The sequence below is a fragment of the Eulemur rufifrons genome, chromosome 6 (genome assembly GCF_041146395.1).
Source record: "Eulemur rufifrons isolate Redbay chromosome 6, OSU_ERuf_1, whole genome shotgun sequence".
Classification (NCBI taxonomy): Eukaryota; Metazoa; Chordata; class Mammalia; order Primates; family Lemuridae; genus Eulemur; species Eulemur rufifrons.
Window position 1 is genome coordinate 14276924 of NC_090988.1, and position 25685 is coordinate 14302608.

Genomic DNA, 25685 nt, shown 5'->3' on the forward strand with positions numbered 1-25685 from the left:
AATCCTCATGAAAAGCAGCAAACAACCTCTTAAGAAATGAATGGAGAAAGGAAATTAAGAAATGAATGGAGAAAGGAAATGACTCAATCCTACCATGTGGGTGGAGATGGTCATTCAGCTAGAATGTCATAAATCCTGAAATGACTATCAGAAACCCTCCACTTCCAACCCACCTTGTTCATCAGTACAGCCCAGTGAGCAAGCATGGTGACCCCCTCTCCAAAACGCGGTTTCTGGATGGCATGTCCCCTTACCACAATGACTTTCGTCACTGTTGTCTCCACAGTCATCCTCAAGGTCACATTTATAGGACAGCGGGATACAAGTCCCAGACTCCTGGCAACGAAACTGGGTGTCCAGATCACATATGGTGGTAGCTAAATGGGAGAGAAAGACATATTCCATTAGGTACAATTAATTCCCCCCAGATACAAACATCCCACTGGAAAACCAATTAAAAACAGAAGGAAGCAGATTTTAATTATAGCAACAGAAATTAAACTTAGACTTATAGAAGAAATAAACTGCATGAGAACCTGAAATTTACAACTGAAGGAGATAAGGGCGTATCTTTCGTGGACAGCTTCCAGATCAGAACAGGGCTGGGAAAAGTGAGAAACTGTCGTCTAGGCTGGGAGAGGGTGATGGCCTAGATCACCTCCTGAGATCCCCTCAGACACGAAGCTGTCTTCCTAAGGGGCACAAATACCTTTATCTACAAAACTACTATTAGGGAATCCCAATTTCACTCAGGCAGCTGGTGCCTCATTGTCTAGCTGGAGAAGGCAGTGGAGGTGGAGTTGTGTAGGGGGAACATGGACTGTGCCTGCAGTCAGTCAAGACTGGGCTTCAGGCCGGGCACAGTGGCTCACAATTGCAGTCCTAGCACTCCGGGAGGCCAAGGTAGGAGGATCGCTTGAACTCAGGAGTTTGAGACCAGCCTGAGCAAGAGCAAGACCCCGTCTCTACTAAAAATGGAAACATTAGCCAGGCATGGTGGCGAGCACTCGTAGTCCCAGCTACTCGGGAGGCTGAGGAAGGAGGATCATTTAAGCCCAGGAGTTTGAGGTTGCTGTGAGCTAGGATGATGCCGTGACACTCCACTCAAGCAACAGAGGGAGACTCTGCCTCAAAAAAAAAAAAAAAAAAAAAAGACTAGGCTTCAAATCCAGGCTCTACCTCTCCCCTCCGGCAATTCATTTTAACCTCCATAAGGCTCAGTTTCCTCAGCAGTAAAATGAGGGTTAGGTAATGCAGCCGAGCACCTGTGATCACACTCAGAAAGACTGGATTTTAATCTTGATTCTACTACCTACAACTTACATAAGTGAACCATTCCGTGCTTCCATTGCCTCTACCATAAACTGGAGATAACACCTACCAGGTAGCACTGTTATGAAGATAATAAGGGAATAAGTTTGGGACCAAAACCTACTAAACAGGATGTAACGGGCTCTAAAAAAATGTCATTTCTCTTCCTCAGCATTCCTCATGCCCTTTTGGCATCAGAATGAGCACAGAATTAGATTTTCTCTCTCTCCTATATGGACATTTCTTGTGCTTAAGCACAATCCCTAGAACCCAGAGAAAGACCCCCCAGGAAAGGCGAGAGGGAGGCAGGCTGCTGTCGGGAGCAGAGAGGGGCTGACACCGAAGGTGAAATGCGGCAGAACAGAATCCTGGGACGGAGGGTGGGGTGTGCCTGCGATGAAACGCCAAACGGCAGCACCGCTGTTAGACATCCCGGCAGCTTTTATTTGAGGCTCCATTTCTTCTCTGTAATTGAGCTCGTGGTGGGAGGCAGGGGATGAATGCAAAATGACAAGACTGCAGGGGATTCACGTCAAAACCCTGAGTGCCTGACAACCACCCAGCTGGAGGAGTCTGTTTAAGAGGGAGGGAAATCTACTGACAACATCCCTCCCACGTCCCTTCGTCCTCCCTCCTCTTCTGTTCCCTGGCAGCTGACGGGGAACCTCACTTAAATCCCCATCCAGCAGTACCCAGTCTCGCGGCCTGTCTTCCTGCAGCCCTGCCTGTGAGCAGGGCGCCCCTCGCCACCTCCATAAGCAAGTCTCTCCTCCATGCGCAACTTCCCTGATAAGGGAGCCACGCGTGAAGGCACAGATAAGCCCCTCTCTCTCGATTCCCAGGCTCTGTGTTTTATATCTCTCCGTTCATCATCTCCATGCCTCTGCCCCCACGATGTGTGGGGACCTAAGCCAAGTGCAAGTGGGAAGGAGTAGAAAAGAGAGCAAGTCTTGGGGATTCCGGAAAGTCAATCCCAGCTGACACTCACGCCAAGCAAGGAGGAGAGCAGTGCCAGCACCATACTTCACCCAGAGCAGGGCCTTAAACTCTGCGTTTAAGAAAACTGAAGAGGCCGGGCGCGGTGGCTCACGCCTGTAATCCTAGCACTCTGGGAGGCCGAGGTGGGCGGATCGTTTGAGCTCAGGAGTTCGAGACCAGCCTGAGCAAGACCGAGACCCCATCTCTACTAAAAATAGAAAGAAATTATATGGACAGCTAAAAATATATATAGAAAAAAAAAAATTAGCCGGACATGGTGGCGCATGCCTGTAGTCCCAGCTACTCGGGAGGCTGAGACAGGAGGATCCCTTGAGCTCAGGAGGTTGAGGTTGCTGTGAGCTAGGCTGACGCCACGGCACTCTAGCCTGGGCAACAGAGTGAGACTCTGTCTCAAAAAAAAAAAAAAAGAAAACTGAAGAGGGAAATGGAGCTCAGGGGATGAGTAGAAGGAAGCCACTGAGGGCAGGAGGCTACTCCCAAATAGGGAGGTCTTCATTTCTCTCAACTCTGGGAGCCAATACAAGATCCAGCTTGTCCACTCAGTAGAAACCAAGCCCAAGGGCACGAGGAGGAAGGACGTGCCACCTGTGTTCCTAGCTATTGGCTATGAGGTCATCTGATGTGTATCAAGCTGCTCCCACTGTGCCTTTGGGCAATTTCCTTGCAACGTGTTAATTCTAAGAAGCATCTCTTGCCCCACCCCAATATGTAATAAATAAACTCCTTTCCACATTCTGCTTCAATGCTGTTAATAAGCATAAATGTTTTTAAAGAGCTTTGGCTATTGCCCCACAAATATCACGGCTTCCTGCCACTCTGGTAGGTAGAGAAGGCTTCACAGGCCCTTTCTGTAGAAAAGACAGACACAGAGAGGCCTTCCCAAACCTGCCATTCAAGAAGCTCTTCTCCCCTGGGGTGGAAGCCGTCCACTGAAGCCAAGTGAAAATAATCAAGGCTTTGCAAATAACCTCCCATCAGCTGAAAGGGGCAGACGGCAGGACTGCAGGGCTCAGAAGAGTTTGAGGGGCTGCATACTTCTCAACTTGCTTTCTGGATGAAGCGGCCTGGGAGCCTGGGACAGGCTGCACAGGTGACCGGCTGGCTACGTATCTGCCAGGGGCCAGGTGAGTATCTAGAGCCGCCCATCAATCTGCTCTTACAGGACAAATCGGAAATGAGCCTCTGGGTTGCCAAAGGTAAAACACGTGAAAGAGGGGAACTCTAACCTGGTTTCTGGCTTCCCTGCCTCTGGTCTTTCCCTCACCCAGTGCACTCTGCTCACTGCTTATCTTTCCCAAGGTGAAATCGTATCTTGGTTCCCAAGTGCTCCTCCAATAATGTCCACAAGGCCCTTGCTGACCTGGGCCCTGCCCACCCATCCAGCCTCACCTTGCCCCCCTGGGCCCACCCAGTGTTTCCCGGCCATGCCAGCTCTCCCCCTGCTTGTCCTGTGCCTACGACATTCCTCCCTCCACCTCCGTGTGGTTCACCCAGGCACCCGACAGGGCCCCTCATTAGTGCCGACCCAAGTTTGATTTGGGTGCCTGTCTCACATGCACTCGGCACTTCCCCACCACGGCACCCACGGCTCTACTGTAGCTGCCGGCCTACCTTCCTGACTCCCACCTCAGACCGCACACCCCGTGTCCACCTTGATCACCAGTATAGACCCAAGCCCAGCAAGAGTCTGGAACAGACGGTATGCAATACATACTTGACTGTATCACAGACAAAAGGACAAATCATCTCTTTATAATGTCAAAGCTGTTAAAAATTCAGTGAAGAATGGAGAAAATCTGTGGTTAACCAATTATCTATTATAAGAAGTTGCTTTTTGTTAAATCCTGATAAACAGGGTCATATACTTTAGTTAGAAACTTACAAATTATACAATCCAAAAATGACATTTACATGGCATGCATACCAATGTTCCCACATTCTAGGCCAAACTACACACTACAAACCAATTAAAACAATCTCTCTTGAGCCTGGTATGCAGCCAACATCAACTGATTGGAGTGCCATACAAGGTAATACCTGTTCCCCACCCCTGAAAAGGCTGAATATTGAATTTACAAATCAAAGAATGTTACCTGGTCACCCGTCTAAGCCACCAGCTTTATTACAGTGCCAGAGCCAAGATTAGAGCCCAGATTGCCAAATCAGCTCAGTTTCAGTCGTGTGATGTTTATTTATAAATCTCCTGTAATGAGTAGTCAACTAACTCATGTGGTTGTTTTAAAAATAATATGTACCTAAAATTCATACTACATATCTATATATGGAAATGTTTTCTCTGCCATCTGAGCCTTATCAGCTTAGATGGGCATCACCAGTGATGGGCTCCTCGCCCTGGACCTCAGGCCCCCTGCACAGGAAGAGCTGACCAGCCTTCCGAGCAGTCAACGCTCGACATGCCGGCGACCAGGCAAAGCCAGGAGACTCACGGCAGTTCCTCTCATCGCTCATGTCCCCGCAGTCGTTGTCGAAGTCACACCACCAAATGCTGTTGATACAGTTCCCGTTGCTGCAGCGATACTGGTTGCGGAGACAGGTGTTCTCTAACCATTGGGGAAACGAAACCAGCATTATTCTTCCTGCTCAACCACAGGACTTTGTCTTTTGAGTTTCCATTTCCCTTCCTCAAATAACATCCTGCCTTTATGGTAAAGGGACAGGAAGAATGCCAAGCACACTGTACACAGGGAAGGAGGCATCCCACAGTAGCCTCCTTCTTTTCTCCCTTAATTACAAGTGAAGGAGTAGAGGCAGGCTGGAAGGAAGGAATGTTTAGAGGTGGTTACAATGATGAGAAAGGATAATGATGATGCCAGTTGGGCCCAATGAGTAGAGAACACACCAACATTATAAAATGCTAATTACACAGGAACTCCTTAGTGGACTGTTTCCACAGTATTAAAACATACATATTTAATATATCTATAGCTATCTTTTATGTAGTTATATACATCCTAATACATTCAATTTATCAACCAAATGAGTTACGGAGATTTTCTCTACGTACTGAGAAATTTTTCTCCCCCCTGCCATCTTTAAAGCAAGCACTTATAATTCCTTACTGAAAAAATGCATTGTTTGGCCAACTGGGTCAAGGACACGTGATGACTGGCCTCTTATTTGGCTAATCAATGGCATTCTAAGGGGGACTATGGACTATGGAGGAGCCTTTTTCCCCGCCTCTTGGAATTTAGTGTTGACTCTATTGCTTTCCAAATAGCTTTAAGGTGACATGGAGAAACTGAAAGAAAGTCTCTTGTTTCTAAGAAAGGAAGGCTTATCTTTTCTCCAATTGTATTTCTTAAGGAAGATCAACTCTAAGCCTTCTTTTGTGTACTTCACTGCCTTGGACTCAGAGGCTGCTGTGAGCAGTGAGGTTAGGATTACAAAGCAAATGTAACCTTGGGAACAAGGCAAAGCAGGGTTACAGCCACCAGTCTGGGCACTGCACGGCAAGGTGTCCTTCCAGGGCTTCCCCTCACTGACAGAAGTATGAGGCTGGGGACCAGGGATGTGGTAAGGGTAAAAACTAGACAGCAAGGGAAAATCACGTAGGTTTTCAGAGGACAAAAAATTTAAATCCACACATTCAAATTCAAAAGGGGGTTCGAGACCAGCCTGAGCAAGAGCGAGACCCCGTCTCTACTAAAAAAATAGAAAGAAATGATCTGGACAGCTAAAAATATATATAGAAAAAAATTAGCCGGGCATGGTGGCACATGTCTGTAGTCCCAGCTACTTGGGAGGCTGAGCCAGGAGGATTGCTTGAGCCCAGGAATTTGAGGTTGCTGTGAGCTAGGCTGACGCCATGGCACTCTAGCCCGGGCAACAGAGTCAGACTCTGTCAAAAAAAAAAAAAAAAAAAAATTTCAAAAGGGGAGTAGGCATGAGGCTGTTACAGCCACTTGGTCGCAGTTTGGAGGTCAAGACTCAAATCCCTTTGCAGACATTGGTCTGGACGTTCAGGACATTTCAGGCTGGGCTGGGGCGAGAGGATGGATGACTGCTAGGTGCAAGAAAGTCAACTGTGAAGGAGTCACACTAGCTATTGTTCCCAGTCAGGTCGGTCCAACTCACACAAAGCAGGACAATATGGAGAACCCAAAAAGTGAGGGATGAGGAGGAGAGGAAGCAGCAAAAGAAAAGGAAGGTGGGCCCTGAAGAAAGCCCATGTCATCCGACATGAAACCAAAGCCCAGCTGTTCCTTTTAAACGAACAGCCTAGGCCTGTTCCGACTGAGGCCCAGAGCCCAAACCAGGAATGTTGTACGTATCTGGTGGATCTGACTTTTACCTTGGACTTTTTCTGATAACCCGGGAAAGGCTGGGAAACAGAGAGCACTGGGAGGGAGGAAGGACGGAAGGAAGGAGGAAGGGAGGGAGGGAGGGAAGATGATGGGCAGAAAAGAAAAAGGGACGCACCTTCTTTGACACAGGTGTTGTTCTTCAGCTGATAGCCCCGAGGGCAGTCACACATGAGGTCCCCGGAAGGGAGCACACTGCTGTTCACACCCTCTGGACACCTGCAGCTTTTACTGTTGTTGGCCTTGGGCAGGCACAGCAGGCTGCACGGCCTGGGCACACAGGCATTGCTTCCTGCAGAGAAGACAACAGCAGCAGGGGATGGGTTGACACACACCACAAGGGAGGCGCTGAGTAGAATGAGACCCACTGCAACCTCCTCGTCTGTGGACATGACATCGGGAAGCTCAGAAGGGTCAAGGACCAAGCCTTGGGGCACCTGCTGTGCTGACAACCTTTGCTCGCCCGGCACCCTGAGCAAGAGTCTGACCCACATGGCCACAGTTTAACCCCAGCTAGATCAGACCCAGAGCCAAATCAGCCATCAGACGTTCCTCCTGGGCATTCTGGAACTGGGTTACTGAAAGAGAAGACTGCAACCAAGGAGCTGGAGCTGGGAAAAGGGTCACAGAGGGTGGGTGGCAAAGGTGGCGAATGGCAAACCAAAACCTGGTGCAAGGCAAAGCTGTGCAGAAACAAACTCTGGGTGTGCAGGTCAATCTGCGGAAAGTCAGGAAACTAAAGGAGACTTACGGAGGGAAGAGAGGACAATACCGGGGACCCAGCGAGCGGGAAAGGATGGCCTTACCATTGCTAGTCCAGGCCCCTTACGGTTGACCTAGACTTCCATCTTTGGGTTCCTTACTGTCTCTCTTTATTTCTCAATAACACTTTTGACTTGATCTAGCTGGAGTGGGTTTCTGTTCCTTAAGGCCCCAAATTAGAATACCTGGGTAATGGTGGGGCCAGGGCAAAGATCCAACTCCGTTGTGCCAGGGCACAGCTGAGGCGCTAAATGAGGAGCCAACCATGGTACCCACTAGCCACCGTCAGGCAACGGATCCACACGAGGACTAGTTCATGCTGATCAAGCCACTACTGCCAGTCCTTTCTCTGGCTCAGCATGCCAAAGAGAGTGCCAGATACAGTCCATAAAATCCATTGCTGTGCTCTTGAGAGAGGCTTTGTGGACGAGCAAAGATGGTAAAGGTGTTTTCCCATCCCCTGCACCTTTCCCGGGATGTGGGGTAAGAGGGTGCATAAATCATTTTGTAACAACTGGAAACAAGACACAACCATGCAGTCACAGAAAAGCCACAGAAATTGTGAGATGTCTGTGTTTTCTTTTGCTTGTGACTATTAATCACAAAAACGGGAAAAATAAACATAAAAGCTTTGATAAAACTCAACTGCTAATTCTTCAGTTGTGCCATCTCATGGACAGAGACAACCTCCCGCCAGCAGAATAATATGCAAAAAATATTTCCATCCAGCCAAGCTTTCAGCTCAGTCACGCCTATCGTGGCCTGCAGGCCGGAAAACAGAGTTCACCGAGGACAACCGTTATTGCTATGGGCGATGATACGCTCAGTAGCTTTGGGTGTGTGGGTGCCTCATCAGTTATTAACTGGTATTGCAAATATAAAATGAAAATCACAATGCTATCTCAATAATGTTATTGTGATGCCAAGGAAGAGAAAGTAAGAGGCATTACCAAATAGATAAAATACACACATTTAGGAAAAGAGGTCCATATGATGAAACATTCAAAAAGGTTCAGCAAACAACTCCATCAAACTATAACGGCTTAATTACCATAGTGGATTAACCAGTTGACTAGAGCAGAAGTCCCAGACATCATTTCACCCTGATCAGTCCGTGGGCACAGACTGCTCCTTTAGCTCAAATGTACACGCCATTGGCTACAAGAGGGAAGGCAAAATTGACACAGAGCCACCACTAATGAAAAACAACTCAAAAAAGGATGTGGAACATGTACTTTGTATTCAAAGGACAACATATCACTCAATGTTCCAAGACACTGAACGATAACAAAATGTGATGTTGGTTAAAAATACTCAATTACAGGATCATATTTTCACAGGGACTGTGTCTGTAAAGTAACGTGGCTAACATTTTCACATGCAGAGCAAATGTTCCCTACCCAAACAGGCAAGAGCTAAGAGTATAGAACTAAAAATGGGGTGTCATATTTCAGGAGGCTGATGTAGGCAAAGATGTCTGAGATGCACTACCCAGGGGCAAATCCCAAACCAAGCCAAACAATTCATTACAAGAGGTAGGCAGAGCAGGAACGCCCGGGCTGGTACGAAGCCACAGAATAGAAAATGGGAGCACTACATCAGAGAGAACAGGGAAGAGGATGGAAGGAGAATTCAGTAGAATTCCCATCACAGCCACAGACCCTTTATCCAGGACACCAATCATCTTGGGTGGGGTGGCATGCAATGTGAATACCATCGTCCCAAGGTGAAGGGTGGATAAGTGACAGCTATCATCTACAAAGTCGTTCCCTTATAAGACTAAACACTCAGGCCCATGATGGCTTCACTGGGCATATTCAGAACAAATTTTTAGATTTCCTATTTAGAAAATTCTTCCAGAACCAGTTTAGGAGCCAAAAATGTAATTATCTCACTGAAGTGTCTATACACTTGACAATTATCAAAATCAAATATGCTCCCAATAATAAATATTTGCCCTCATTATATGTATTTAAAAGCATGTACTTACTGCAGGCTCTGAAGGAGAATTCCAAAGCTCCAAAAGACAAAAGTCATTGCAGGAGCAATTGAATACATTTTGATAATCTTACGAAGTAACCTAACCTCTTTAAAGACAAAATACTCTTTACAAAGAATAAATCCCAAAAATATTACTTAAAAATCAGCCAGATATAAAAACAAAAAAATGTACCCATTTATAACCAAATATCAGAAACTGATAAATGTTCCAAGTGAACAAAATTTTTATTACAAACCAGCATCAATCAAAATCTAGCACAGTGCTTCTAAATTGCTGTCATATTACCAGGGCACTGCTAGTCCAACAACAGAAGACAGAGAGAGCAGAGACTAGTAGTTTCATTCAAGTTCAAGCTTTCAAGTCAACTGGGCCATGGTTCAAATTATTACCACTTACTAAAAGTGTGACATAGATAAGTTACTAAACCTGACTTTCACATTCTCGTTATAAAGTGGAAATATTAATAGTCTACATGGAAGTCTCTGGGAAGACTAAGTGAGGTTACACAAGCCCACAAAGCGCATTACTGTGGTGTTTATGACACAGCAACCCCTCAATAAATGTAGTTATTATCATTATTTTGATTTTACACTTGGCTAATGCAGTGGTCCCCCCTTATCTGCGGGGGATACATTCCAAGACCCACAACTGATGCCCAAAATCACAGCTAGTCCCAAATCCTATAGATGATACGCATGAATTTCTCTTTTCCTTCTTCATAATTTCACAAATAGAAAATCCCTTCTGGCCGGGCGCGGTGGCTCACGCCTGTAATCCTAGCACTCTGGGAGGCCGAGGCGGGTGGATTGCTCAAGGTCAGGAGTTCGAGACCAGCCTGAGCGAGACCCCGTCTCTACTAAAAATAGAAAGACATTATATGGACAACTAAAAATCTATATAGAAAAAATTAGCCGGGCATAGTGGCGCATGCCTGTAGTCCCAGCTACTTGGGAGGCTGAGGCAGTAGGATCACTTAAGCCGAGGAGTCTGAGGTTGCTGTGAGCTAAGCTGACGCCACGGCACTCACTCTAGCCTGGGCAACAGAGTGAGACTCTGTCTCAACAAAAAAAAAAAAAAAAAAAAAAAAAAGAAAATCCCTTCTGGCCGGGCGCGGTGGCTCACGCCTGTAATCCTAGCACTCTGGGAGGCCAAGGCGGGTGGATCGCTCAAGGTCAGGAGTTCGAGACCAGCCTGAGCAAGAGCGAGACCCCGTCTCTACTAAAAATAGAAAGAAATTATATGGACAACTAAAAAATATATATATAGAAAAATTAGCCAGGCATAGTGGCGCATGCCTGTAATCCCAGCTACTTGGGAGGCTGAGGCAGGAGGATCGCTTGAGCCCAGGAGTTTGAGGTTGCTGTGAGCTAGGCTGATGCCACGGCACTCACTCTAGCCTGGGCAACAAAGTGAGACTCTGTCTCAAAAAAAAAAAAAAAAAGAAAGAAAGAAAATCCCTTCTTACACCAGATTTTCACAACCTCAGCAAAGGATTTTTTTTCTTTCCTTATTAAGTCAAGAACCTTTATCTTTTCACTTAAAGGAAGCACTTTCTGGCTTCTCTTTGGTATATCCGAACTGCCAGCATCACTACTCTTGAGCTTTGGGGCTACTATGAAGAAAAATAAGGGTGACTTGAACACAAGCACCGTGATTCTGTGACAGTCGATCTGGTAAGCGAGATGGCTACGACCTGGGCAGACAGCGTGGATCTGCTGGACAAAGGGATGATTCGTGTCCTCAGTGGGACAGAGTGGGGTGGCCCAAAATTTCACCATGCTACTCAGAATGGCGCACTAATTCAAAACTTAGCAATTGTTTATTTCTGTACTTTTCTGTTTATTAATATTATTTTCGAACAGTGGTTGACTACAGGGAACTGGAACCGTGGAAAGAGAAACTACAGATATGGGGGACTGCTGTGGAGAGTCTTGAATGTGTTAGGAGCAGTCAACAAAACTAATACAGCCTGACTGCCATCAGGGGTTGCCAGTATGCACTGTGGATTCGCAGTTCCCTCTCAGCGTCCAAAAATGCAGGCAGGTTAGAGCAAACAAGTTCAAGGTCATGTACACACAGTGTACACAGGCAGTACTGACAACCAGATACCAGGAGCAAAAGCTTCGACTGAACCCAAACTGGCCTGAGAGATGACACACATGCTTCCCTGGCCCTGTGTCTGGAAGCAGGAGGTCTCCTGCTCACAACCAAAGGAGAGTAAGAGAGAATCCCAAAGGCAAATGGAGAAAGGAGCAGAGTGAGGCAGTACTGGCTCTGGGCCAAAGGGACAGTCACAGCTGACTCTGCACAGATCCGAGTCTGTGTTCTACCCACCGGTACACATTTCCATTTTAAACCAGCCTTTCCTCTACCCAGACCCCACTCTGACCCCCAGAATTACTCTGGTTAGTTTAAATGAAGGTGATTCTTTGAGACATGAAGGGGACACCACACCCAAGGTGAGACTCGCAGGCTTGTCTGCCCAGCACCAGGACACCATGTGTGGCACATGCTCAGATCACAAACTCCCGCCCCACTGCTCCCTGGTCACCCCCTGGTCATGGGCATGACTGCAGGTCCACTGTGCTCCAGCTGCTGGGATGAAGTGGCCCACCAACACCAGTGAGTGGGGACCCAGGGAACACTCACTAGCTTCATCTGAACACGGTGTTTGAGAAGCTGCTGTGTGCACAAACGCGTGCTTACAAGCACTTGTAAAAATGAAGACCTGCTCTTGTACACTGGGTGGTAACCTAGAGAAAGGCTGAAAATCCACTCGGCCAGCCAGCAAGGCAGATCAGATGGAGCGAGTGTCCGCCCTCAAAAGAGGCCCCGGGATTTTAGTCCCTGGAGCTAAGAAGCAAGATCCCTTCCTCTCTCCCCATTTTAACACATTAACTGCCATGTGAGTTGTATTTAACTCACGCTAGTTTTGAGCCCAGGGCCTCATAAAGCAGAACCTGGGCAAAACCCTGCAGTTGATTCATGAAAATCTTACTTGTTGATGTTCTTATTGTTACAATTAATACTGAAAAATTTATTCTAAAAACATGGATTAAATGAATAGAAGTCAATAAATTTCATTTTTCATTAAATTAGAAAGGATCGTTTTGTATTGAAAGTTTTTATTCTATTTTCGTAATAAAACACCATGTTCCCAAGGAAAAAAATTCTTTTTCTAGCGTGGCAGCCAATGTGTTTAAACAGGCACCTATCTGACTTCTCCATACAGAGCCAGGGCTACAACAAAAGCCAAGCTCCTAAACTAGTGAGGGCACTTTGGGAAAGCTAATTAATATCTAAGATTTAATTCCCTAATTTATAAACCACGGACCATAATACCAGCCTCCCTGTCTCACAGGTCAGTTGTGAAGACGTAACAATACAGATTTGCATTTGTAGGACACTTCATAGTTTTCTAAGGGTGTTCTCATGCCATCTTCGTGGTCCCAAAGGGATAACAATGATATCTATAACTGTATTATTTCCCCTGTCAATTTTCTCTTAGCATAGGGTCAGCCAAAAGCCACAAAACAATATCAACATTCTAGCTCAAAACAGGAAACCTAGCCGAGTTTGTCAACAAAGGAGAGTCAGCAGACCCGGGATGCTATTTAATCCTGCTGAGATAAAGAGGGAAATTCTTAAAGGGACTATTCTTCTTGGGAATATACTCATCTTTCCCCTCTAGAATGAACAGTGTGGTTGGGAGATAAGGAAGGTACAGTCAAGGAAGGATGAAGGCTGTCTACCGAAGAGTCTCAGACTCCAGGCCCTGCAGATCAAAGCCTTATGGCACTTCTTGAAGCCTCACCCAAAAGATCTCTAAGACAACTGCTGTCTGTCGACACCCATTGCAACTCTTCCCCCCTCCCTTTTCATCCCTTCTTTCAACAAATATGAATTGAGCACCTACTAAGTGCTAAACACTGGTGGATTGTTCAAGAAAAACAAAAGCCATACTGTCCTCCTTCACGGGGTTTAGAGTTTCATGGTGGGGAAAATTAAATACAGCAACACATCATTGCACACACTATTGCCACAGGGGTAGGTTTGCTCGACCAGCACTAGGTCATCCGCGCTACTGCAGAGCAAGAAGGGAGCCCCGCGAGGAAGCCACAACCTTCTGAGCACCCAGCGCGGCGCCGCTCCCTGTAAGTGTGCCAAACAGGGATTAAGCACGTGCTGGGACGCTCCCAGCTGCAACAGAAGCCACACCACCAATCAGTAAGGGGCCAAGGGCAGGAGGAGGGTGTAATTACCCACCAAGCACCAACACTCTAGGCAGGCAAAAACATGCTGTCTTCCAGCTGTTTGTGTATCGTTAGAAAAGAAATTAAGATGTCATTAGGAAGAAATTAAATAATGTGCATGTTGTCGTGACAACAAAGACGCAGGCTGCCAGATCCTGCTCCGAGCGGAGATTGCCCACACACAGCCCCTTGCTTGAGATCAACGCCGCAGAGACAAAGGAGAAGACTCTGCCTTACCAGTGTTCTTCCCCTTGTAGAAAATCTTCATGTCCATCAAGCCCGTGACCTGGCTGGCCAGAATCTCTATTGGGGCCCCGCTGTATTTGGAAGCTCGGAATATGCTCAGCTGTGACCAGTCATTCCAGTAAACTTCGTTCTAAAAAGAAAACCTTTGCTTGTTAGTCCAGCTCTTGAGTTCTTTATTCTGGTCTCTCTGTAAGGACAAGAGCTCCCACATGTGCAGGAGCCAACTACCATTTATCGGCTCAATGATTGACCTGATCAAGAGTCTGCTTAAATGCAAGAGTCAGTGATTTTATCTAAACCTTACCAGATACCCACACGGAAGGAAATGCCCAAAAGCAACTATCGGATAAGCATTCAGGTTTGACCACAAGCCCAGTCCCCTCAGTTTGAAATCTGCTTCCCGATGTTGAGAAGAGCCATCCTGTTCTCTAGAGTCAAAAGAGAACAGCAAGGCACCACAGGTAGTGCAGAGCTCACCTGAAGTCATGGGGGAATGAAATGAGCAAACCCCACAAGAGATGAAGACACCAAGCCCCAAAATGAGGGCTCCTGACATTGAAGGGCAGACCAAGAATGTTTGTGGGAAGTAACCTTCACTTTTAACCCTTTGAAATGTGAACCCTGGCACCCCTGGCATTCCTCCAAATGGACTGAAATAAATTATCTCAACTTTGGAAACGAGCCATATTTTTTTTAGACCTAAGACAGCATCTCCGCAAAAGCCCAGAGATGGCAGGTTCTTGCCCTCAGGTGCTCTTCACCAACTCTAGCAAAACACCCGACGGTGGCCACAGACGGCTCACCTTGAAGACGGCAATGGCATAGGGGTGTGGGAGGTTGTCCAGGACGACTGAGCGCTGCTGGCCGCTGAAACTCATCCGCTCAATGCAGTCCAGGTAGGCATCCGTCCAGTAGATCCACTGGCCGTCCACGGAGATGCCGTTGGGCCACTTCACATCCTCGGACACAAGACGACGGATAGCAGAACCATCCATGTTGCTCCGATAAATCCCGGGCTTCAGGTCTCCCCAGTCCGTCCAGAACATCACCCTGGTCAAAAAGGAGACAGAATGCACGTCCCATAAAAACTAGAGGAAAGGAAGCTCAAATACTACTCCAAAAAGGTAAGAAATCTCTCTGGAACAATCAAGCCAGTATTTCAGCATTATTATATTTAATAATAATCTATAATTGTAATATTTGAAACCACTTAATTCCTTGACCCAGAAAACCCTCTACCGGAATTTATCTATGGACAGAATCAAATTATGTAAAGAAGCAAAGATAATGCACAAAGAACTGTATATATATGTAGATCAACCTTAACGTTAATCTGTAGAGAAAGTGCTATGTTATGGTGCCTATAACAAAATACTATGAAACCTAAAAATCTGTATGTGATCACATAAAACTATCATCAATACATATTAAGTATTTTTTTTTAAAGGTACAGAATGGTAAATATACTATGTTTCTGTTTGCTGTGTGTGTGTTTTAAGGATAATACCAGTATGTGGGTAAACGCAATGGTGGATGATATGCAACAAATTATTAGCAATGATTACACCAAGGAAGTGTCAGGGTGAAGGGTTAAGAATGAGAACAAAGGCAACATACTTTTCATTTCATAAACTTCTGTTATCTCTAAATATTTTCAATCAAGTACAGATATTAGTTTCAGAATTTTCTTTTAAAAAATAGTGTTAATTCTCAATCATAAATGCTATGAGAAAAGAAAGGCCACAAAGGCTAATCCAGAATTTCCCTCTTAGTCATGTTTCCTTCAGTTAATGATTTAATGAAAAGCACTTTTGCATTTGCCAGGTGCACGCTGATTATAGGAAAACCTACACACACTGAGGAGGCAGGGGAAAGATGGATGAATTACATGTTTGTATCATGCATGAAACTCAAAGAGTCCTCACAACATCCAAGCAGGCCTGCCTATGTCTACAAAGATTCTTTTTTAACATCACCTTTTCTAGAGAAACACCCCACAGATGCAAGACATCTGGATGCCTAAAGAGATTCTGACGCTTGCTAATGAAAAGCGAATGGAGTTACCTGAATGTGATGACTAAGCCACGGTTTCAAAAATCTCAGTTAATAGATTATTTCAACCTCGGTCATGAGAAACAGAGTTTTTGTGCAGCCGTTTGTGTTTCCATGAGAATCTACTGTCGCAGCATTTGACATAATGCTGATTTCCACTTGGGGCGACACTTACCCTTGTTGGGGCACAAGGACGAGAGCCCTGGGCCGATCGAGCACAGAGGAATTGACGATTGTGAGTCGGAAGTCGCCATCTGGATTAGCTACCTGACAAAGACAGAGAGGGAAGGCAGGGATGGATCTGGGCTCCTTAGAAGACCCACCCTGTGAACGGCTCCTACTCAGCTTCTGCCTGCAAACACCCCTCTACACCTTTCTGATGCCCTCACCAGACTTATCTGGGAAACCTGCCCTGACTGCCAGTCAGAACGAGCTGTTCCTCCCTCTGGCTCACGTGACAATGTCATGGTCTGACAGAGGAGCTAGAACCACATGTGCCCCCAGTTCCTGGGGCATGATGACCTATCTGTACAGAGGAAGCACTCAAGAAGAAAAGTACTCAGATAAGGACCTAAGCGTTTACTTATTTAACGCACCCATGTTAGTCCATATTCCAAAGCCACCGATGGCTCCACGCTGCCCACAAGCAAACCCCAGTGTCGCTGCCGTGCAATGAAGAGTCCCCAGATGGGCCTCACGGTCTCTCCTCCGTTTCTGCTGGGCCGGTCACCCCATGGTTCTCCAAGCCCAATGCACACTCGCTCCTGTCTGCTCTTGCCATATCCCTTCCTGGGCCTGCCTGCTCCACTGCTCGCTCTCATGGAGTCGTAACTTGCCTTCCAAACTCACTTCCAGGCCCACCTCCTTTCCTAACTCTTCGGACCCACCTCGATCAATAAGCATCAGCAGCTCTGGTCATTGACTCACTCACACCATTCTACATGAACAGCATTTGAGTTGTGCAGTGGTCGCCCCACAAGCCTGTGGAAGGGCAGACCCTATGCCCCACCTGCGTTCTCCTAGCCCCCAGCAAAGTGCTGCCACCCACAATCAGAGGACGGAGAGAAAGCAGTAACGAGACCACCAAGGCAATGCGCAGGAGGTGCCGGGCACTGCTCGTCGTGTTCACTTCTGTTAGCGTCCACACGAGGGGGGCACTAAATCATCCTCCCCCCAGTCGGGGCTCGGCTCAGACGGCACATCCTCAAGACACCTCTCTGGTGCGCCTTGCTAACGTTGCTCCACGCCCCATGGCACGATCGCACTGCCCTGTTTTACATCCTTCGCAGCACTTATCACCAACAGAACCGATTTCTTTATTATTTTGCTTCCTCCACTGAAATGTGAGCTCCATCGGAACAGGAACTTGTATGTCTCGCCCAGCACCGTATCCTCAGGACCTAAAACCATACCTGGCATGTCTCATGCAAGTGAATAGATGAATCTCCAGCTTGCACACGAAGATACTGAGAGCACAAGGACCTTGCCCCTGTCACTGAGCTAGCGGAGTGAATCCTGAACCCCGGTCTGTCTCTCACGTCTGTGCCTTTTGTCTTGCAACTCCTCTTGTCTCCCTGTGTGTCTGTTTCTACCGTGCTGCCCCCTTAACCTGCCCGGCACACCTCCACGTGCAGTCAGGATAAAGGGGTGCTGAGGCTGCGCCCTCGGCAGGAGTTTGGTGTACCTACGTTCCTCGAGAGGACGATTCTGGCAGTTCAGAGGCCATTCGTCACCCTCACGTAGGTACATGGAGCAGGAGAGGTTACTAGGTAACTAAGTGGTGTAGGTGTCAAGTGGAGATTAATAACGATAACAATGATGATGATGATACTGTCATTATTATTCTAACCCGACTACAATAATACTACACCATTATTGTTACAGCTTTATGATAATGCCATAGTATTATTATCATTACTGTTATTACACTATGCCTTTGCTAGCCGAAATATAAACTTTCAGGTGTCTTAAAAAAATCTCCAATGGATTCTGGCATCCTGTTTTCATGTGGGCCCCTCATGGCAGTGAACGGTCACGCCGAGACTTTCCCCTTGTTCTCCCTTCTCCAGGGGCTCTGCGGGTCCATTCTCTGGAAATCCTCAGGAAATTTCCACAGCAATTTGACACGCTGGCTCCCATCTCTGTGTCAAACCTGGCTCAAGGCCCAGGTGCCCCACCTGCTCACGTGATTAAGAACAGCACAGGAATACACATACCTCAATCCTTTTAAAACCAGCGTCCACCCAGTAAAGTAACTGGCTGAGGGGTTCCAAAGCCAAAGCTTCTACTGTCTGCAGGCCAGAACTGATGATCAACTCTTGCCCTGTGCTCCCATTCAAACAGAGGCGCTGAAGAGAGAAAAATAAATAATGAATGCTCTGAAATGTTCAAATGACCTCCTGCCCAGGCAGTCCCATGGGGGGTAAACCTTTACTCAACTGGCAGGACAGGCAAAGGATGAGATGTTTCACGTTAGTTAACTTTCCAGATACATGAAGCCAGGTTTTAATAAAGGCATTTTTAAAATGTATTATGGTTTCCTTTTTAAAGCAGAATAATTAAACAGAATTTAACTGTATATATTACGCTGCATTACCATGATGAACACTGGTTACTAAACTATGATGTATCACAATAATGAGGTTGGAGATTACTGAGATGTAAGAGTCTGTTTGCTTTTAAGATAAATGAAACCAGATTGCTGTGATTTTTAAGTTCTTATGTCTGCTTTTATACACTTTCTTCCCCGTGAGGCTCTTGGCCATCAGGTGCTATTGTTGGGACAGCTACACTCGAGGGTCACTGCCATCTCCTACCCCAGCCTCCCCAAACACCCAGGCACTGTAAAATTTCTATTGGGTTGGAAGTCTAGATAAAACTTGTTGGAGCTGCTCTCCTAAAAGGATTAAGTAGACAATGAATAAAGATCAAATAGCTCTCCTTTAAAATGCATGGATTTGAGCATATGGCTATCTGGCCTGTCCAGGGATCTTTATTGCTTGCTTCCTGGTTATCTGGGTTCAGAACAGCCGAAGTGGATAATCACATGAACAATAGATAAGTCAAGTGTTACTATAACATAATTTGGGAAGAAAGATGCTTAAAGAGGCAGTTGGCACAATAGGGGGTGACTAATAATCCTACATTATTAGTAGGGCACATTCCGGGCATGAAAAGTGAGACCTCACTTACAAGCAGGTCTGTGGATTTGGGGCTTTTTTATCCTTCCTATATGGACAGAGGAAAGCAGGGAAAGAAAAAGACTAATGTAAAGTTTTATGTCGGCCCTTACAAACCTCTAACTACCCACTTCCATACTCCTTGTGCAAAAGCTTATTGGGACTGGGCAATCACAAGGCACAGCCCCCAGGAGGGGACCCAGAGCTGACTCACCTGGATGATGTCCAAGGCCAGGTCAGCCCAATACAGGCAATTGCGTTCATAGTCAAAGTCCAGGGCCACTGCTGCCCGCAGCCCGGAAACAGGCAACTGCTCAGTGGCCCCCGAGGCCAGGTCATAGCGGTGGACAGACCGCCGCGTGCTGTACAGGATGAACTCGTTCTCCTCTGCCAGACACACAAAACAACGGGAGGTTGGATCCAGGGGATGCTGCAGAGGTCCCGGCATGTCTGACCTATTTTTTCCCGACACACAGACATCAAACCCACCGGCAAGTAGCGTGGATCAAGTGAAAGAGCATAGGAGTCAAGACTTGGAAGGCGTGTGATGCACTCACATTTCTGCCCTGGGCAAGTTACTAAAACGCCAGTGGATCTTTGTTTGCAAGTGTTTGCAAACAAAGCGTTTGCAAGTGTTTGCAAACAAAGCGTTTGCAAGTTTCTTTGTTTGCAAGTGTTTTACTTGTTACATTTATTTTTTAATCTAAATCTCCCAATGTGCATGCTTCAACACCCATACTTCAGAACTCAGCTTAAACGTCTTCAAAGTCACACTTGCCAACGTGATTAGACCAATCACCACGTTCTCCCGTGTCATATGACTGTATCATGCAGCACCATAATCTTGTTGACTAGCGACCACTCATCACTGAGGCCTTGTAACTAAGCTTTCTAATCCATTTGCTCACTCAACTCCTATTTTGTTCACAGTGCCATACGGCAATTATATCAACCTATTAGATTTTCAAAACAGTAATAATATATTTGTTCTTGACTATTTACAAAATGTTTCACAATATAATCATCATAAAGACTGTTTCCACTTAACAAATACTTACACAATGTACTTACTATGTACCAGGCACCGTTTAATCCTCATAACAACCGTATGATGGCAGGACTATTATTAACCCAATTTTATAAAGAGAAAACTGAGACCAGAGTCACATAAATAGCAAGCGGCAGAGCCAAGCTGAAGCCAGGCACGCTATATCCAGAGTCTATGCTTTAACCACTATGCTGTGCTGCTTCTTAGGGTATAGATGGTAATGTTGCCATTTTTTAAGATTTAGAAATACAGGCCCAGAGTGCTTAAGAGACTTGCCTAATGTCAGACAACCAGTCACAGGAAGAGCCAGTGCTCTCTCTTTTCCCCAGGAGTGGAGATGAGCAGTATATCAGCATCCATGTCTAATGCATCCATTTTGACGGCAGGTTGCATATGGGACCAAGATACAAATCTGAAACCCTTTGCTACTGTATACCTGGATCATTCAGGCCCCTCACCCCATCCCGTTCCATTCACTCAGTCAGTTAACATGCACTAGCCACTTTATAAAGGCTTCACTTTATAAAGGCTTCACTACAGATCAGCAGTCCCCAACCTTTTTGGCACCAGGGACCAGTTTAATGGAAGACAATTTTCCACAGATGGGGGAAGGGAGGGAGAGTTGCTGGGGGGCTGGGAGGTGGGGAGGACGGCGGTCAGCAGAGCTCTGCAGCCCGGTCCCTAACAGATCATGGCCCAGTACCAATCCACAGCCTGGGGGTTGGGGACCACAGGTAGAGATAATACATCAATAAATAAATCCACCTAAAATTTTTAATAAAGTAAGTTTGCCTTCTTTTCTTTTTGCCTCATATTTCACTTCAAACCACATGATAACTAACCTCTCCTTTTGGTCGTCCAGAAAACCTTCCCACTGTAATTCCCAGGGAGACGCAGTCGGGACTCGGGGCACATGACAGCCACAGACACAGCAGCGTGCCCTTTGACCCACATCTCTCTCCAGCAGCTATAAACCTCACTCTGCTACTTTGGGTTTCTTCCTTCTAAGAAACTAACGCCCTTACAGTAGAACCTGGGACCAGAAACACTTGCTTCAGGATTAGGCACAGAGCAGGAGGTGGCGTTTCAGTGCGCAATGCTTAACCTAGAAAAGGAACAATTCTTGGCCGATCCCAGCCGTACATGAGCACGGACTAAAACTGTGTGTTGTTACAGTAATCAAAAGGAAGAAAAATTACTGCATTTTAAAAATCCTTCCAGATGCCCAGATTACCTCATCTTTGCAAAGATGTTATGGTTCCCATTAGTCCTATGAAACCATCTTTTTCTCTCCAGGTATACCCCCGCCTCCTATTCCGTGACTATTTTTTTTTTTTTCTCTTTTACAGTTAGGAGGTAGCCTACAATGAAATGAGATTTTTCCACTTCATTCCCTGTTCTGTCCTCTCCTATTAGAAGAGAAAATAGCTTTCCTGCCAGTTTAAATGGCTTTAAACAAACTGTTTTGTCCCTTGCTGAATTATCTCCAGAAATATTTATTACAAAAGTATGTACTCCAGCCCCTTAAGAGCAATCACTCAAACCCTGCTAACTCAAGCCCTCATCAATAACAGCTCTTGTGAGGGAAATATTTGAATATTATCTGCTCATTTGTAGGAATCTGCTGAAGTGGTGGTTCTTTTTAAGTCTCCACAGTGAGGTATGTTAATTACGCTGGTAATGATGGAAGATTAAATTAAGGGACTAATGAGCTTAGCATGAAAAACACCCGGGCAAGCTGGCGGCAGTGAGGGAACGAGAGAGCCCTGGTGCCCTGCCTGAGAAGACGCTTCTTTCACGATTCATCTGGCGCTTACGGCCACCCCATTAGACAACACCACCACCGCTGATGAAGTCAGCGCCAGTCTTTTGCCTCCAACAAGAGGTGTGAGCAGGAGGAGGGGCTCAGAGGCAATAAAGAAGCTCTAAATGAATAAGAACTAGAAACAGAGTGAAGAAAAAAAGAGGCCAAGAGATCACCTACTTTTTAAAGTATCGTAAATTCATGTCTATATTACAAATACCCCAACATGTTACGTCACCCCTAAATCAACTTAAAACGTGTTTTAGAACACGCTATACCTCTATAGCATGTCTAATCACTCCAAAGATGTTTTTCTTAATTAGCATCCATAATGACCATCTAAAAATAATGAGAAAGACACTTATTATATTTACCATTTGGGCAATGTCCAATGAAGAGAATGGGGCTTAGAGTCTGAATTTTAACTTTGTCACTTACTAGATGTGTGACTTTAAGTTATTAAACCCTCTCCTCTGAACATGCTCCCTGATGTTAAAAAAAAAAACCTTGATAATATCTGTTTCACTGAATTGTTGAAAGGATTGAATTGGCAACACATGGAAAAGTACACTGAAATCTATAAAATTCCATTAAAATATTAGTGATAATTACTATTATTATTATAGCATTAGTTATAATACTATAGCCCTCATCAATAACATAGTATAGTAATTAGTTACAATTACTACTGTTATTATAAAATTAAGATAGACCGCTTAACTACTTCCTAGGAAGTCTCTTTACATTCAACTTTGACAAACAGATTAAGGAACACACAAAAGCTTATGGGTACCCCTCCACCCCCAACGGATGCTGGTATTTTCCAATGAACAAAGTGATTTCCCTCAAAACATTGAGCTGATATAAAATATTTTCCATTTCTATGAAGGGGTAAGGCTACATATAAATGCAGTTTGGATACCAAGCTTACAGGAAAAAAGAAACTGTGAGGCCTGCAAATGCCATTGTTTTTCTCCAAGTCAGAAGAGCCACCAGCCTGGCCATGGGTGGGATCATGATAACGTTTCAGTGATGTCTCAGGAGTCAAAGGGAAGAAACTACCTCTCTTACCTGCCAGGGGACAGGGTACCAGTTCTCCTTCCAGTCGTGCCTCAACATCTCCTCCGCTACAAGTGTCCCCAGAAATCTTCCGGTAGCTGTCACCCCCACCCCAAGAGCAAGAGGTCAGAAACATCAAAGAACAGTCATGAAGGCATCCCAGGTGGGGGCGTGTTTCCTGCCCACGGACAACAGATTCCATCATCCGCTTCCCTACAGAACTAGGAGGAGGACATTTAGTCGTTCTGAGCCAGGTCTACCCATAATCAGACCAGGCAGGCCCAAACAATTTAGGGCACTGTCCTGGGCAAGATTTTTAAATATCTCTTTAATAAACTCTGAAGACATTTCCCCGCTGCTGTCGATGACTTAAGATACTCCCAGAGTTGCAGAGACACTTACAGACTTGCAATTTTTTTCTCACTGGAGATAGAAGAGTTTTCAGACATCATAATTTTAAATGTTGCCCAAACTACTTGCAACCTGCTAACTTGGAATTCTAGAATTTGCAGTATAAAAGGAAGCCAGGTGGTCCTCTATGTTCTCTTTGTCCATATGCAGACCCCCTGTGAACCCGACATGGCAACTTTTGTGATACGTACCCTCTGGTTCTCCTGTAAGTAGAACCCACAGGACAAGGCACGGGAGGGGAGTATGACTTCCCAGCAAATTCCGGATCCGGAACACAAACCTCTAAAGACAAATCTTCACTCATCTTGAAACCGAAGTCACTAAAAAGGCAATTGGGGTTCGTCAAGGCCACTGTTTTACACGTTTCAGGTATTTCAGTACCAACCCTTCTGGCTGTTACCATACTATCTGTCACTTTTATTATAAGTTATTTAACATGTCCTTTAAAGAATACTCTTTTTTCTTTACTATAAAATATATCTTCAAAAGAAGCTTTATATCTGAACCACGATTGGAAAACCACTGTCATATGTCATAAATAGACAAAAACAATACACATCATCATGCCAAATCAAAATAATGTTAAATTTTAGCTAGATCCAGTTCCTACTCAAAGACTCTGGGCCTGCCTTCTCTTTTTAAAAAGGAATTCACAAATGTTCCAGAATTACTAGCATCCAGTGAGACTTTCTCCTTGACATAATCAGGAGAATTATTAATAGAAGAGAAATTAAGAAACCTTTTTAAAAACTATTTTGACTAAGACCATGTCCACATACTACCTAAATCATCTTAGGTGCCTCTTCCTACACCGTGACATACAGTTGTTTAGTTCACAAGACCTGCTGTGATCTGGGGGTCACACCTGCCACCCCTCCCAGCTCGATGGGCAGCACGCTGGAGTAGGAAGCAGGAGACCTCGGTGGAATCTTGGCTCTGTCTTCAACTGCACACCTTCTCTAGGCCACACGTGACAACTCTAAAATGAGGCAGCTGCGCCACACACTTTCCAAGGCCCTGCCCAAGCTGTAAATTCTGTAGCTCAAAAGGATTTTAGAACAAGCATCACATGTACTCACCAGAAAATTGGTTTCCCTGATCATCACCTAAATTCACATCTGGGAATGATACCAATCGGATATCAGACTGAGGTGGGGGCTGGGGGGAGGGGATGGGTATATACCTACATGATGAGTGTAATGCGCACTGTCTGGGGAATGGACACGCCTGGAGCTTTGACTTGGGGGGACAGGCGGTACATGGGCAACGTATGTAACCTGAACTTTTGTATCCCCCATAATAAGCTGAAATAAAAAAAAAATAAAAAAAATAAAGGATTTTCCATGTTCATTTGCTCTACCAGAAAAGCTTCGTTTATTCTAGTCAGTTCAACCAAATACTTATTAAACATTTCCCATATGAAAAGTATTAACAGATACAAGGCAGTCATAATCCACATCGAGCAATTTGTAGAGGATTATTCAAAAGGCAGCAGTCTGGCAAACCGTTTATATCAAACAGGTCTCATTCATTAAATCAGTTCATTTTTACTGAATGGCTACTTTAAATCTTTGTAGGGACCAGGTGAAGCTTTAGCTAATTACTTATTTGCCTCTAATAGCAAAGCACCCTTCTTGGGCAGCTTTCTTCGACTGTAGGTCATGACCTAGTGGACTGTGAAAGCACTTGGGAAGTCCAACGCCAGCTCCCTTCCCTCTGAAAAGAACAGAAGATTGCAAACTGCAACACACATTTAAAAGTAAATGTTGTCCCATAAAACTTTTGTTTTAATTATACGTGTGTATGTATCCGCAATACAAATATGTGTAGGTACAGGGTCATAATAGAAAGTATTGCTTACCAGGGTTTGCAGTCAAGAATTTGCAAGTCACGCAATTTGGCAATGTGGCGAAGTATAAAGATGGAAAAGAAACCACTCCTGAAATCAGGGAACATATGAGCCAACAACTGGGCTTCCCAGTGTGGTATGAAATGACTATCAGAAATATCCTGATTTTCAAATACAGTTGTCAATCAGCACCCGAACTAACGGACAGATACTACAGCCTCTCATCTCATCTCCTGTTGTCCCTCTTGGGACCGTTTCCCTTCTCGCTGCCATGGTCCAATCCCATCAAATGTCTCCAAGCGCCACGCAGGCAGGCCGGCTGCTTTTTAGCAACTATAGCAAGCACAGGAACCACCGGGGAAGGCCTGAAACCAATACACCCTCTACC

At 45.5% G+C, this 25685-nt stretch overlaps 1 protein-coding gene across 1 annotated transcript in view; it reads right to left on the reverse strand.

Moving 5' to 3' along the window:
* The window catches only part of SORL1 (sortilin related receptor 1), a 167204-nt gene that overhangs the window by 53241 nt on the left and 88278 nt on the right, over positions 1–25685 (reverse strand). Inside the window, exons 15-24 of the mRNA XM_069470765.1 lie at positions 23640–23768; positions 23050–23135; positions 19341–19513; positions 18164–18295; positions 16123–16214; positions 14699–14945; positions 13887–14025; positions 6751–6924; positions 4758–4871; positions 255–377 (exon numbers count right to left, since the gene is read on the reverse strand). Of these exons, the coding sequence (XP_069326866.1) occupies positions 255–377; positions 4758–4871; positions 6751–6924; positions 13887–14025; positions 14699–14945; positions 16123–16214; positions 18164–18295; positions 19341–19513; positions 23050–23135; positions 23640–23768 (1409 nt within the window). The remainder of the gene's footprint in view (positions 1–254; positions 378–4757; positions 4872–6750; positions 6925–13886; positions 14026–14698; positions 14946–16122; positions 16215–18163; positions 18296–19340; positions 19514–23049; positions 23136–23639; positions 23769–25685) is intronic.